Genomic DNA, 15,280 nt, shown 5'->3' with positions numbered 1-15,280 from the left:
GAGTTAGAGCCATTGCTTATTAGAAGTCCCTGAGGGTGGCTCATGGATGAGTGCCAGTCATACTTGCTGGGCATTTACTGTGTCTTATAAAAGCAGTGGGTACAGTCAATCCTCGCTATGCCGCCTATACCCTAGCTGTGTGACCTTGGGCAAGTTAAAGAACCTCTCTGGGCCTCTGACCCCAAACCTGTAAAATGGAACCTTTCTCAAGGGCTTTTTATGAGGGGGTGAGGGGGTGGAAATGTCAAGGCTGGGCTTCCTTTGTTCCGCATCCTTCAGCCGTTACAGGACTCCAGGATGTGCAAAGTGAATCTATGATGACAGACGTCAGAAAAGTGTGGATGGGGACAGTTGTGTGGCTGAGGGACGGTTCAGGGTCTTGATGTAGGAGGGGTCCCAGGACTGTGCACCTGTGTAAAGTTCCGTCCACCTGGACACGTAAGATGTGTGTATTTTGGCCAAACTGTACAGAAAGTCTCTTTTATTTCAAAAACGGGGGTAGAAATCCGAGGATCTTGGCAGAGAGCAGCGTGTAACCGTCACAAAATGCCACCGCCTGGGGGCTTAAACGACAGAAACTCATTGTCTCAGGATTCTGGAGCTGGAAGTCCAAAATGAAGTCCCCACGGGCCACCCCTCTCCCCCGAGGGCCGAGGGGGCACCTGCTCCTGGGCTCGCCAGGTCTGATGAGGCCAGCCTCCTCCTCCCTGCCTCCAGTGGCCTTCCCTGGACAGGGGTGTCCAGAGTCCCTCCTTCTGTGAGGACCCCTGTGGTATTGGACGAGGGCCCTCCCGTGACCTTATCCTAACTTGAGGACTCTGTGCAGACCCTGTGTCCCAGCAAGGTCACGGCCTGGTGTCCACGTCCATGTAAGGACTCGAGGAGACCCAGGGCAGCCTCCAGCCACCTGGACGGTCAAAAGCGCTTCCTGCCGTGAGTTCAACCCTGCTGTGAGGATGCAGCTCCTCACAGCTCTTCCGGGAGCCCGTCCACTCAGCCTGTGGAATCCGAGGCTCAAGGAGGCTACATGGGAAGCCCGTCCCCCAGGGAAGCCAGGGCCACGGAGAGTTGGGTTTTGTTTCTTCTTTAGGAACCGGAAATTGAACCCGGGCGCTTGACCACTGAGCCACACCCCAGCCCTTTTTAATATTTTATTTGGAGACAGGGTTTCACTGAGTTGCTTGGCGCCTCACTAAGTTGCTGAGGCTGGCTTCAAACTCATGATCCTCCTGCCTCAGCCTCTGGAGCTGCTGGGATGACAGGCGTGGGCCACAGCATCTGGCTGAGATTTTAAATTGATCCCTTTGATCAGGATCAAATCCTGGTGTCTTCCTGCTCTGGGTCACGCAGCGTGATCTTGACAGGCGGGGTAGGAAGAAAGCCAGAGACCACAGTATGGGCACTTGCAGGGGCAGGTCAGGAGCCTCTCTCCAAGGTCCTCACAACCTCTCAGGACAGCTCTCTCATTTGCAGGCTCAGTGCAAAATGGAAACGCAGATCCACCTCTTCATAATCGGTTAAGAATCCCAACATCCGGGTGGACACCTGTACCCGGCAACCCAGGTGCTCTCCTGGTCCCTGCCGAGCCGGTGACACACACAGAGGGCCTGCACCGGCCACCACCCAGGGCCTGGGTGCTGTGGTCCCCATCCTGTTTCATGGCTGAGAAGCTGTGGCCCGGGGAGGCTGGGCCCCCGCCCCCCGTGTTCTCAAGGCTGTCAGTGACGAAGCCAAGACTCAAACCCAAGTCCAGTGGGTGTCACAACTCACACAGTCCCTGCCACCTCCCTGAAGCCACAGCGGGTTATGAAAATGAAGACACAGACGAGCAAATTGAAGAGATGGCCCCCAGCCTCCCCTGGGAGGCCGGTCTCCATGCCCGGGGCCAGTTCCCGCTGGCCAAGTCCCCTCCCGCTGGCCCTGGTGTCCCCTAATTGCCGAGCAATTTCCAGATGACTCGGGATCTATAATTCATGGCGTCTCTCGTCCTGGTCGCTGGAAGGCAGTGAGGCGTGACCATCTCCCAGGACACGGGAGGGGACCGGGCTGGGGAGCCCAGAGCGGAATGTCGGAGCCCAGGGGGCCACCGCGTGGATGGGCACAGCCTGCCCGTGTGGGGTCCGAGGTTTCGGGGACCCCGGTGTGGAACGTCCCCGTGGGAGCTCAGGATGGAGAGTGGACTCCAGGCTGTGCACCCGGGGACCTGGGGTCCACCAGGGGTTCATTCACAGGGGCACATGTTGGTCAGGGTCCCAAGGGTGGCATCCAGCAGGTGCAGGCCAGGGACGCGGGGGACCACCCCACAATGCCCAGGTGGCACCCCCATCCCCAGCAGCAGAGAACCCTCCAGTCCAGGACGTCCAGGGTCATGTCCATGGGGGTGGGGGACAGGTGTGCGCTGGGGACAGGGGAGGGGAGGGCGTGGCGGTGCCCATGTGGTCGCACACGCATGGCTCTCTGCTGGCCTGGGACCGCCGTGTGACGAGGGACCACGGTGCTGAAGCGTCACTGGGTTTCTGGCTGTGGTCTGGGGGCTCAGAACCTTCTAGAAGGTGCTCGTCGCTCACCTGGGCTCTGAGCCCACAGGGAAGAAAGGCCCCCGAGTGTGGGGACTCCCAGTGGCCCCAGCCGCCCCACAGTCAGGAGGCCCCAGGGTCAGAGGTCAGACATGGGCAGCACTGGGGAGTCGCAGAAGGTTCTGGAGCCGGAGGGCCTGGGCCTGGGTCTGGCCCTGCTGCTGGCCAGTTCTGCCGCCAGGAATGGGCTGAGCTCTTCGGCCTCGATGGCCTGATCTGGAAAGGGAGACGCGGGGGAGAGGCCGTGGGGTGACGGTGGAGGGACCCGGCGCACAGTAGGTGTGCAGCCCGGTCCACCCGGGTCTCCTCCCCAGGGACGTGGCCAGGCTTAGGGCTGCAGGGCAGGAGGCCGTGACCAGCAAGGGAGTGGCTCTGTGATGCCTGGGTTGTCCCCTCCTCCTGGGGCTCGGGCCGCGAAGTAGCCACCCTGGGGACGGTGGAAGGTCACCTGGGGCTCTGGGGGCCGCAGACCCCCTCCCCGCTGCTCGGTGCAGAGAACTGGAACCCGCGGGGCCAGGCTGGGGCACAGGGCACCCCAACACACACACGGACTGGGACATGAACGGGGTCAGCGGTGGGCGGCGGGCGGCGAGGGTCCCCCCCCCCCCCGTTCTTACTGGGGGACTCCTGTGGAGAGCTCAGGGAAGAGTCCTAATGGCACCTGTCCCTGTTCCCGGATTACAGCTGAGTCCCCTTGGTCAGCGTGGAGCCCTCGGGAGGCAGGGTGCTCTTGGCTGTGGCTGGGAGTGATGGGGGCGGGCAGCAGTGTAGACCTCGGGATGAACCTGCAGGACAGCTTGGTCCTGGCCTGGCTGTGTGACCCCAGGTCACTCTGTCAGCCTCTCTGATCTTCATCTGTAAAACATCAGACTTGCCCTGGCTGGCTCTGGGGCCCACTGAACTCGAGGGTTCTGTGACACAGTAATAATGATGATATTGGACACTTACCCGCAGCCAGGCCACACCAGGTGCTTCACACGGACAGGGCTCCTGTCATTTGGTCTCCCCGGGGCCTCTGTGTCCCCTTCTGGGAGGGAAGGCCATTTTGCCGGGTGGGAGATGTCCAGGATTCACCCAGCTCTTTGTCACGTGCCCTAAGGACGATTCAGAGTGACCAGAGGGGGATCTCTGAGCACTGGAGGCAGGTGGCCTTCCTCGGTGGGCTCGGCTGCCCCCCAATCTGCACATGAGCTTGCGCTGCTGGTGAAGCAGGGACCCAGGTAAATGCCCTGCGTCCCCCGAGGACCGGGGCCCCCGCCTGTCTCAGCTCCAGAAACCCGGGCCCTTCCCCCCAGCTCAGCCGTGGAGCCACTGGACGGGGCCTGGCCCCGTGGGGCAGAGGGTCCTCGCGCTCCTCCTCCAGCTCGTCCACTCCAGGAGCCACCACAGCCAGCCTCTGCCTGGACGGGCCACCACAGCCTGGGGACACCTTCTCAGAGGGTCCTTCTGGGACCACCCTCTCCCGCCCCCATCACTCGGGCTGTCGGATTACTCGGGGGAAGCTGCCTGAGGATGGCCATTGACGTTGGGGTGGCCGCGGAGCCAAGCGGAGAGCCTCAGATCAGCTCTGCGGCTTCCACTGCCACCCCCAGAGGCCTGTCCCCGGCTGCCCTGCCCCCGAGTACACAGTCGGCCCAGAAACAGCACAGCTGGCCATTATCCCCCCAGAAAATTAGCAACCTATTAAGGCAGCCTGTGCTAATTGACCCCCGAGGGGGAGGGGAGGGGCGGAGGGGAGGGAGGGAGGGGAGGGGAGGGCTCCAGATGGCTTAATGACAGGCCTGGCCCGCCTTTCAGTCAGTCCCTCCTGGGGAAGGAGAGCCAGGCTCAGAGGGGGCTGCCAGCTGCCCAGCAGGGGCCTGCACCTGGGGCACCTGTCATCACTCTGCTGGGCCAGGGGCTCTGCTGGTTCTCCCTGTCCCCACCAGCCCTGTCCCCTCTAGCAGCTCAGCCCCTCCCCCTCCTAGAGTGGGCCCCACAGCCATCAGTGGGCCCTGCTTTGTGGATACCTGATTGTCTTTTAAAAAAAAATATGATAATGGCGCACACCTGTCATCCCAGCAGCTGGGAGGCTGAGGCAGGAGGATCATGAGTTCAAAGCCAGCCTCAGCCAAAGCGAGGCCCTAAGCAACTCAGTGAGACCCTGTCTCTAAATAAAATACCAAATAGGGCTGGGGATGGGGCTCAGTGGTTGAGGGCCTCTGGGTTCTATTCCTGATACCAAAAAAAAAAAAAAAAAAAGGATAATATGTTAATTCTAATTGTCACATAGTCATGGGGACTGCACTGTGACATTTCAGGGTACGAACACGTTGTGCAAGATCGGATCCGGGTAACTGGCATTTCCATCGCCTGGAACATTTATCATTCCTTTGTGCTGGGGACAGTCGAACTCCCATCAGCTGTTCTGAAATATGCCATTATATGCCATTAGTCACTGTTGAGCGGGGGTGGGGACAGAGCTCCATGGCAGAACGATCCCTTGGCATTGTTCAATCCTCAGTGCCACCAAAAAAACCCAAAACCAAAACAAGACATATCCCATCTCTCCCACCCAGGACCGTCCTCCTAGTGCCCAACAGACTTCGGTTCTCAGGGCGACTGACGAGGGGGCAGAGATTCCCCATGTCCCTCCCCCTCCCCCACAACCTCCCGCACTATCAACGTCCCCACCAGAGTGACAAACTCATTACCATCCAGGAGCCACAGTGACACATCAGTGTGCCCAGAGACCCCAGTGCACCCTGGGGCTAGCTCCTGGTGTCCTGTGTTCCCTGGGTTCAGACGCGTCTGGCCACCGTGTCCTGCAGAAAGCCTTCGCTGCCCTGGGGTCTCCCTGCGCTTCCACCAGCTCCGCCCGCCCTCCCGCCGGCCCTGGCCACCCTGGTCCCTACCACTGTGCCCTGGGTTCGCCTTTTCTGGAATCTCACGCGGCTGGGAGGACGCAGCGTGGGGGCCGTCCGATGGGCTCCTCTCTTGGTGCTGAGCCTCCACGTCCCCCGTCTTCTGGGGCTGGAGAGCGCGATCCTTTCCAGGGTGTCCCCAGGTCTGCAGCTATCGTGTAAATGCCAAGAGCAGGGTCTGGGGTCACGTGGCCAGAGGGGAGTTGGGCTGCCAGGGTCACAGCCTGCAGAGCCATTGTGGCTAAGGCGCCCGGCTCTGCAGGTGTCGCCAGCTGGGGTAAGAATGGGGTCTGGACTTGGGAAGGGGCTGGTTCTTGGCTCCTCCGAGGTCAGGAGCCCAGGGCTTGCTGGGACCCCAGGCCTCCCCTGTCTCTGCCCCTCTTTCTCTTTGCCCCAATATTCTCTTCTTTGGACCCCTGGTCACTGTCCCTGGGGCCACAGGTCTGTAGGGCAAGTGGGCAGCAGACATGGTCGTGTCTCAAATCCCAACTCCACATTCCCGGGGCAAGTGGAGGGTCGGAGTCCATCTCTGGTCCTGTAGCCGTGCCACGGGCAGGGAACATGGCACAACATGACCCCGAGAGCTGACCCCGGTGGGCAGGGGCTGGGGATCACACAGACTCCCCCCAGGTGTCCTGCTCACCTGCCCCGGGTGGCCACCAGCCACGGCACCGATGCCCTGGACCCTCATCTTTTTCTTCACCACAAGAAGGGGTAAATGCTTTGCTTGGTTCACCAAAATTGGAACAGAGGATGACCGTCCACAGAGAAACTGTTGGTCACACCTGGTGGACATTGAAAAGCCCAGGCTCTGGCAGAGCCAGATCACCTGGGTTCCCTACCTCTTCTACCACTTTCTAGCTGTGTGACCTTGCACAGATGACCTAACCTCCCTGAATGTCAGTCTCCTCCTCTGTAAAACAGGTCAGGATAGGACCTTTCCCTTTGGAATGTTGGACCAATGAAATAAATCACTCTGTAGAACAGTGACGGATACATAGTAGGTGCTCAATAAACAGTAGCCCACGCTCTCAGGAGGGAGCTGTGTGTTTTATACCTTGTAACCCATTTAACCCGCCAGAGGCAGGGTGGGCTGGTCCGAGTCACAGAGAGGCCACTTGCTGAAAGCCACATCGCGCCTGCTGCAGCGGCCCAGGAAGGTCCGACCCCTCCCTGCGTATCCTTCCTTCCTGCCTCACTGTGTGGCCCAACCTGCAACAAGTGAAAGCGGCCACAGAGTGTGCCCACGGAGCCAGAGGACTCGAAGTCATTATCCAGGGGGAAAAATGTTAATATTTATTTATAATGGGCACCATATGGCCCTCCTGATTTTTTTATTTAATTACATCATGGCAGATGGCGGGGGTAAAGGCCGTGAGCTAACGGCACTTGCCTCCTCGTTTATTTTCTTGAGATCTGGAGGAGATGAATGGGAGTGGACTTGGATGAGGAGCTGTGAGCTGGGGGTGGCGGAGGGCGCTTCTCCTGGGAACAGAGGGTGGCACGCAGCTCCAGGGGTCTCCCTGGGGCTGGGGCACGTCCCCTCTGTGTGCATGTGTGTGTGCATGTGTGTGTGTGTGCATGTCACTGTGCAGGACAGTGGCCACAGCAATCCCGCTGTGATCTAGGTCTGTACCTACAGAAGGGTCCCTTGCACGTTTGCTCAGAATGATCGCAAACCTGGGGACACCCTGCGCGTCTGTCCCGGGCGTCATGGAATCATAGAACTCCAGCCTCCTGGGAGCAGAAGGGTGACCCCCAGAGGGGGTCTCTCCTCAAGCTGTTTCTTCACGTCTTTGTCTTGCCGAGCAGCTGCCCCAAAAGCAAGAGGACGAGGAGTCCCTTTGTGCCAGGCCTTGTTCATTCCCAGTACCACAAAACAAGGGGCATTGCGCGGTCCATGGTTAGGAGTCCCTCAGGGGATGGTGGGACTCCACGGAGAGACGCCGGGTTGAGGAGAGAGCCCAGCTGTCCTGCGGCTCCAGCTGGTGTCTGCCATGGTGGGATGGCAGTGAGGCTCAGGGTTCCCACTTGACCCCGGGCTCCTCTTCTTTCTGGCCATGGGTCTGGCAAGGTAAGAAGTTCCCGAGCCTCAGCCTCAGCTTCCTGCCTGTGGAGTAGGTCTCCGTGCAGCTGGGCTCCGTCGGGGTCCACAGGTCCTGGGGCGCCTGCACAGAAGCCTGGAGAAGATCTCCCACCTGTGACAGCCGCGTGCAGGGGGTTGGTCATAGCAGGACTTACTGATCGGGAAGGGACTTTGCAAATATTGTTCATTTAAGAGGAAGGAAAAGCTTGCACAGACCCTGCTCTGTTCCAAGGTGAGCAGCAGGGGAGGGGAGGCGAATTCTCGCCCTTCCCTGAGTGGGGGAGAGAGACGGGGGAAGGTGTGGGTCAGGGCAGCCAGAACCAGGGTGGCCGAGGCTAAAGGCGGCTGGGGACACTCAGGAGCCTGCATAAAGCACACCCTCCAGTCATCTTGTCATTGGCCCCGGCTGCTTCCAAATGCTAACTCCCAACCACCAGCAGGTCAGGCGCAGGAGCCCAGAGAGCATCTCCAGAGTCCGAGAAAACCCTCAGGTAAAGGGACATAGACACACACCTGTGTGCTCCAGGTCTGCTGGATGGGGACAGCAACACCCAGAGGCACGTTGGAAAACAAACCAATCATTATTAAGATTGTCAGAGGATGCTCGTGAGGCCTGAATCCATGGCAAAGTGCCAGTAATCCCTTCAACTCGGGAGGCTGAGGCAGGAGGATCACAAGTTCGAGGCCAGCCTCAGTGAAATGAAGGCCCTAAGTAACTCAGTGAGACCCTGTCTCTAAATAAATTACAAAATAGGGCTGGGGATGGGGCTCAGGGGTCGAGTGCCCCTGAGCTCAATACCTGGTACCCCCCCAAAGAAAATATTTTAAAAATAAGTAAATAAAAATGGCTGGGAATGTAGTAAAATATATATATACACACACACATACAGAAAGACCTGGGAATTTCATTTCCACTCTGTTAATTCTTGTCTAGAGGGTGCAGGAGAGAGGCAGGAGCTGGTCGGAGAGGCCATTAGGAGAAGCCATTCTACCCCACATCTGCGTCTATTAACTTATTCAGTCCTCACATCTCTTTCAGGGATAGATACTAGTATTTCCCCCTTCTGGACGGGAAGCTGAGGGCCACAGGGGTGAGTCGCCATCCCCTGGAGGTTTGTGCGATGCTCAGCACGTAGTAAGTGCTCAGCGAACAGTGTGTGTCAGGCTGAGGCTGAGATCCCACCTCTGGCCTGGGCTCCCCGTTTCTTGGAAGTGTCCCCGATGGGTCCCCCTCCCAGCCCTCCGAAGACATCAGATCTACCCAAACTAGGATTCCCAGCTGCAGGGCAGGGGCTCCTCTTGGTGCCCCCCGCAGGGCAGCTCCACCTGGTCTGTCTTTTTCCTGGCCACTCAACCCAGAGGTTCCTGCTGGTGCTAAAAATAGGCTGTGTTTCCCGGAGGCTCCAGCTGGGACCCAGACCGAGATGACTAAAGGCTGCACATCTGTGGTCCGTGGATTGGTCTCCCCATTCTCTTGGGCAGATTTTTTGGACAGAGAGAGGAAAGAGAGAGAGAGACTTGAAGAAACAGAGACAGAGACACAGGGTAGAGAATGGCGATGGCCCCGAGGCAGGACCGTCTTTGGATTCCTTGGATGCTAGTGGACTGTGGAACCCCAGAGCCACCCAGCCCTGAATGACAGAAATCCTGCCTCCACAGAGCCCTGAATCTGCAGCCTCCCGAGGCCGTCACCTGAGTGTGTTGGCAATGGCATGAAGCCATGGTCGTTGGTGTGAGCCCTGGGATGGGGGGAGCCCACTCTCCTTCTGCTCATCCCCACCTATGTTTCTTGGGAGCCTACTATGCGCCAGGTGCCGGGGTAGAGCAGTGACCGCACCGATGGTGTCCCTCCTGGAGGGGTCTGAATTCCAGGCGCTTTTGCTCCTCACGTGGAAGGACCGCGTGGGTGGCTCGGGCAGCATCTTTTCTCCTGCTCCCTGTCCCCTGCCTTCCCCCCGCCCCCCTGCCAGCTGCTAGGGAGCTCAGAGTCCTCTCGAAGCCCATTTGGCACCCACTCAGAGCAAAGCTGTGTCGGAATGTAAAGGAACCAGGGAGCCACCAAAGAGGCCAGACCACAAATAGTGTCAGAGGCACGAAGCCACAGGGACCCCCGACCGGCAGCCCACGTGCTGATGTGGCCATCCACCCCCAGGGCTCCTCCGTGTAGGCTGCAGGGGGAGAGCGGGGTGGGGGCTTTCCCTGAGCATCCCCTCTGCCAGACAGCCTCCTGCCATTTTTTAGAGCTAGTTTTTTTGGGGGGGTACCAGGGATTGAACTCAGGGGCACTCCCCCTCTGAGCCACATCCCAGCCCTATTTTGTATTTTCTTTAGAGACAGGATCTCCCTGAGTTGCTTAGGGCCTCACTGTTGCTGAGGCTGGCGATCCTCCTGCCTCAGCCTCTTGAGCCACCGTGCCCAGCCTCCCTACCATTTTCTTTCAATCCTTTCACAATTTAATTTTTAGGGCTGGGATCCTTTGGCTCATTTTACAGCAGGGGGACCCCAAGGGTCAGTGAGCAGCGCTGACTTGCCCAAGGCGCTCGGCCAGAAGGGGCCGGGTTTGAACCCAGAGCGGCTTGTGCCCCGGGGCTCAGGCTCCGGCTGAGTGTCTGCAGAAGCCAAGGTGACCCGTCCCCTCCCGGCTTCTTCTGCGGAAAGATCTGGCACGCGGGTGGCATCTGGGGACACTGGGGATATTGCACATCTTCAGAGTGGCCCGGATGGCGGGATCCCGGTCTTTCTGAGGTGTGGGTGACGCAGGCCAGACCCCACCCGGCCAGGCACTGCCAGGCTCCCTGAGCTCCCTCGGCCCTTTGTCCTTCACCCAGAGAATTCCTGCTCCTCTCTGGAGACCGCTCTTCTCTCTTTAGAGCTGCCCTATCAAAGACTTCGCCCCGGGGAAGCCCGTCCGGGTCCCCCAGGCCGTTCCGACCCTCACTGCTCCAACACCCGCCTTCCAGGGCTTTCCACAGCAGGGCCACAGCCTCCTGAGATTTGAAGCCAAAATCTGGGAATTGATGGGCAAAGGCCCTTGTCTGGGCACGTGGCTCTAGTTGTCGTCATTTTCAAAGGGGTAGAAAGAAGGCCGTGGTGAGGAAGATGGGCTTTGCAGTCGGGTGGCCCTGGATCTGCAGCCCAGCAGCCACTGCCTGCTGTGTGGCTCTGGAGGAGTGACTCAGGCTCTCTGACACTTATTCTCCAACCACGCAAAACAGAGACAGCTCGCCCGCGTGGAATTCACCAGTGAAGTCCCAAGTTTTCAATTCTGAGACTAGTTCAACAAAGGTGACACTGGTGCCTTCAAATAAGCTGGAAATGACTATCCAGAGCTTACATAGATATGATATTAACTGATCTTATTACATTACGATTAATGCACTCTGATGGGATTATATTGTTGTTATTGTAATCTCTTTACATGTTCTGTAAGTTCTCACAGGTGTCTCACATCAGGGATGATGGGACCAATGGATTAAATCAGAGCACGCAGCTGTGTAGAAGGAACAATTTATAGCACGTATCAAGTGCTCAATAAACATTGTTAATATTCAGTGCTGCTCTCCACTAGGGTATTTGTCCTTTTCTATCTGGAATGGCTACTATTTAAATGGCCTTCTCCCTTAGTTGGCTCTGGATTCCCTGAAAGCAGACTCTGAGCTACTTAGTCCTCATTCCTAGCTCACACATAGTCAGCAACCAGCAGACATTTTTAAATGAATGGGAGGAAATAGGATGCCTGGGTGGACAGAGATGGTGGATGTTTGGATGGATGGGTGGATAGGAGCATGGTGTGATGGATGGATGGTTGGATAGATGGTGGGATTGATGGATGGGTGGATGGGTGGATGGATGGGAGGATGAATGGATGGGAGGATGGTGTGATGGATGGATGGGTGGGTGGATGGGTGGATGGATGGATAGATGGATGGATAGATAGATGGATGGGTGGATGGATGGTTGGATGGGTGGAAGGGTAGATGGATGGATGGGTGGGTGGGTGGATGGGTGGATGGATGGATAGATAGATGGATGGATAGATGGATGGATGGGTGGATGGATGGTTGGATGGGTGGAAGGGTAGATGGATGGATGGATGGGTGGGTGGATGGATGGGTGGATGGTTGGATGGGTGGTTAGATGGATGGATGGGTGGATGGATGGATGGTGTGATGGATGGATGGGTGGATGGATGGTTGGACGGGTGGAAGGGTAGATGGATGGATGGATGGGTGGATGGATGGATGGGTGGATGGATGGATGGATGGATGGTGTGATAGATGGATGGATGGATGGATAGGTGGATGGATGGATGGGTAGATGGTGTGATGGATGGTGGATGGATGGATGGTTGGATGGGTGAATGGATGGATGGAAGGGTAGATGGATGATGGATGCCTGAATAGACAGAGAGAAGGATGGATGATTGGGCGGACAGACTGACTGCACAGGACCTGTCCTTTTTATTGTGTTGTTCACTGATCTATTCCAAATGCCTAGGAGGTGGTTGGTGCATAGGAAGTGCTCGGTACTCAGTTCCATAGTGGACGGGCAGGCAGCCTCCAAGCCACAGTTAAACTCCCCTGCTGCTGTCTGGATCTGGAGGGGCCGTCTGGCTTCAGAGCTCCCGTCCAGTGGCCCTGACTGAGATGGGCGTTGGGCGGCCGTGCTGTGATTTCCCCGAGGCCCTCTTCTGCTTTCTGATTCACACTCATTCCTCTTCCCGGCTGACGATCCTGAACATTGACTCCTACAGCAGCGGTCCTGGACTCTGTCCTCACTCCATACCCGAGGGCAGCTTGCTAACCCGAGGCGCTGACCAGAGAGGTCAGGAACCTTCCTGTGGACCAGGCTCCCCAGTGATTCAGAATCAAATGCTCCTCAGACCATTGTCTGAGAGACCCTGAAAAAAGACGAGCCCCTGTCTGTAACTGGTCGAAGGGACAGCTGGCTCACAGCTCTGGGAACCATCTCTGAGTTCTCACGTGATGTCCAGATGATGTGGGGGAAAGGCAGAGGCCAAAAGCCCATGAGTAAGAGCTGGACTTTGGCATTGGAACATCTGGCTTCAAATCCCATCTCTGCCTCGCACAAGCCGTGCAACCTCAGTTTCCTCATCTGTGAACTAGGGAGACCCTCGCCCCCCGTAGGACTGATGAGAAGGATGAGGAGATGCATGCAGAAGGCTTGGCACAAAACCGGGCACACAGTAGACACTCAATAAAAGCTGAATGAACTAATGTGTTGCCAAGTAATGCCACTGTCCCTTTCTTCTTGAGGTAGAGGAGAGGGACCTGTGGATTCCATTTCTGTCCCTAGAAAGTGAGGCTGGTGAGCTTTGGTCTCTCTGGCTCCCAGCCTCGGACTGTTCTGGGCACATAGGTCGGCTCTCCTGAAATATTGGTTAGGGGGAAAATAAATGAATGAATCTGAGCAGATTCAAAATCAGCTGGGCCCAGCGGGTAGTTCAGCAGGAACTAGGAAATGCCTTGGGGACCTCACCCACATCTGGATGTTCATGTTTGACAAAGATAGAAGAAGCGTGGGGCAGAGCACAGTTGGTCTCTGTATCTGCAGGTTCTGCAACCAGAGATCCGACCGAATGCAGAAGGAAAACACTGGAAAACGTGATTTTGCTGTTCTGCACAGGCACAGACTTATTTCTTGACCCTTTTCTCTAAATACAGTATAAAAACTGTCTCTAGAGCATTGACATTGCGTGAAGTATCAGAGCAAGGTGGCGATGATTTAAAGTGTTTGAGAGGTTGTGTGCAGGTTCTCTGCCATACGGCACCATCTTCTAGAAGAGGTTGGAGCATCTGTGGATTTGGGTGTCTGTGGGGTGGGGGCCGGGTCCTGCAACCAACTCTGTCCCTGATCAAGGATGCTCAAGACCCCCTTGGTCCTGTCTTTGGAGAGGGGCTCCTCACCCGGGTTCTGTGCTCTTTTGCAGGTGGCTGCCCGGTGTCCCGATGCTTGACAAATGGAGGCCCATCGGTTTCTGACCCCAGAGGGTGGACCCTAGGAGCCTGGCCCCTGGCTGGGAGATAAGGCCAGAACCCAAGGCCTCGGTGAAGTCACCCGGCTCCCGCAGGCCTGAGGAGCGGAACCTTCGAACTGCCACTTTCAGAGCCACTGGGGGGAGTTGCGAGGTGAAGAACAAGATGTAGGGAGATGGGACCACCTCCCGCGCGTCCCCTTGCTTGGCCACAAGAAGCCCACCTTGACCTTGGGCCGCCCCTCCCTTGGCCTAACCAAGAGCTGGACTTGCCCTGGGCCTCAGGCCGGGGCTACCCCCTTTGCAGGGGGAGGAAGACGGAGGACCCCCCGGGGTCCTGTCCCTAGGGGAAGCCCGGAGAGCCACGGCCCCTGTCGCCTCCCCAGCCGCCCAGCAGCCAGTGGGTCCGGAATGCCCGCGCCATGGCCAAGCTCTGGGTCAAGGTGCAGCGCTCCTGCCGCAGGAAGCCCCTGCGCTTCCTCTCGCTCCTGGCCCTGTACCTGGCGGCCGGGAGCCTGGTCTTCCTGCACTCGGGCTTCGGGGGCCAGCCCGCCGCCTCCCAGGGCCAGGCCAGCCCCGCCGCGGGCGGCGTCCAGGGCCACGAGCTGCCCTTCCTGGGCGACCTGCACCTGGGCAGGGGCTTCCGCGACGGCGAAGCGTCCAGCATCGCGCGCAGGTACGGACCCTCGTTCAAGGGCAAGGACGCCAACGAGAGAGCCAAGCTGGGCGACTACGGGGGAGCCTGGAGCCGAGCCCTCAAGGGCAGAGTCCTACGCGAGAAGGAGGAGGAGCGAGGTAAGAGCCCCGCGGAGCGGGCAGGGGGCAAGGGACACAGCCGGAGGGTGACAGCACTCTAGCGCCACGCCCTTTAGGAAGCAGGTGTCCTAAGCTTGTAGCGACATGGTGGAGATTTCACTCTCGCCTCCACTCCACAGAGGGAAAAAACTGAAGCTCAGAGAGGTTAAGTAGCCTGTGCAAGTTTGCACAGCTTGTCAGAGTTTGCATTTGTCCTCAGAGGACATCACTGCCCTGGGCATGTTTTGCTGCATTTCTCAGCTGTCGCAGGCAAAAGTGGTTTACTCTGATTTTCACTGAATTCCATGGGTTGAACAGGACACTTACAATCCTGTGCCCAGTTAACAGATGTGAAAACTGAGGCTCAAAGGAGCAGAGTCGCTGGCTCTGGGCAGCAGTAGCCTGGGTTTTAAATCAGATCTCCCTGGCCTGGACGCTTGGCTCTCTGTGTCACACCCCAAGTCCACTGGCGCCTGACGGGCATGCTGGGGAGACACCCAGCAACCCTGGCCATCCAGAGATTAAACACAGACGAGGTTCCCAGAACTCAGGCTGGATGGTCAGGGGCATAAACGAAGGGGAGGGAAAACCAGCCCTGGGTTCCACTGAGAGTCAGCTCACAGAAAGCCCTTTCTCCCACCAAGGCCCAGGCCACGGCTTCTCTTCCCTGTGCCTCGGATTTGAAATCTGTAAAATGGGGATAAAGATCCCCTTCCCCCCAGGCGGTCTGAGAGTTCAGTGAGATGCCACCCAGGAAGCACCTGGAACCCCCAGGCCTGGCACCGAGTGGTTACAGATGTTCAGGGGGTGCTCCTGGGGTCTGCCTGGGGGGAGCCCTCCTCACAGGTACAGGTGAGACAGGAGGAGTTGTGACTGTCCCTCCATATCTGTGAGTCCACACCTTCAGATACTGAAGGATTGCTAT

General features: G+C 57.9%; 1 protein-coding gene across 3 annotated transcripts in view; it reads left to right on the top strand.

Annotated features, from left to right (window-relative positions):
- Positions 1-15,280, top strand: part of Wscd2 (WSC domain containing 2) — an 82,341-nt gene that overhangs the window by 29,100 nt on the left and 37,961 nt on the right. For 2 of the 3 annotated variants that reach the window (XM_078038978.1, XM_078038979.1), the window contains exon 2: positions 13,516-14,355. The exons of the other annotated variant lie outside the window; for it this stretch is intronic. In XM_078038978.1, the coding sequence (XP_077895104.1) occupies positions 13,983-14,355 (373 nt within the window). In that variant the 5' untranslated portion in view covers positions 13,516-13,982. The remainder of the gene's footprint in view (positions 1-13,515; positions 14,356-15,280) is intronic. 3 annotated transcript variants of the gene reach the window in all.

Source organism: Ictidomys tridecemlineatus, chromosome 2, assembly GCF_052094955.1.
Source record: "Ictidomys tridecemlineatus isolate mIctTri1 chromosome 2, mIctTri1.hap1, whole genome shotgun sequence".
Taxonomy (NCBI): Eukaryota; Metazoa; Chordata; class Mammalia; order Rodentia; family Sciuridae; genus Ictidomys; species Ictidomys tridecemlineatus.
This window is presented reverse-complemented; position numbering and strand designations above follow the sequence as displayed.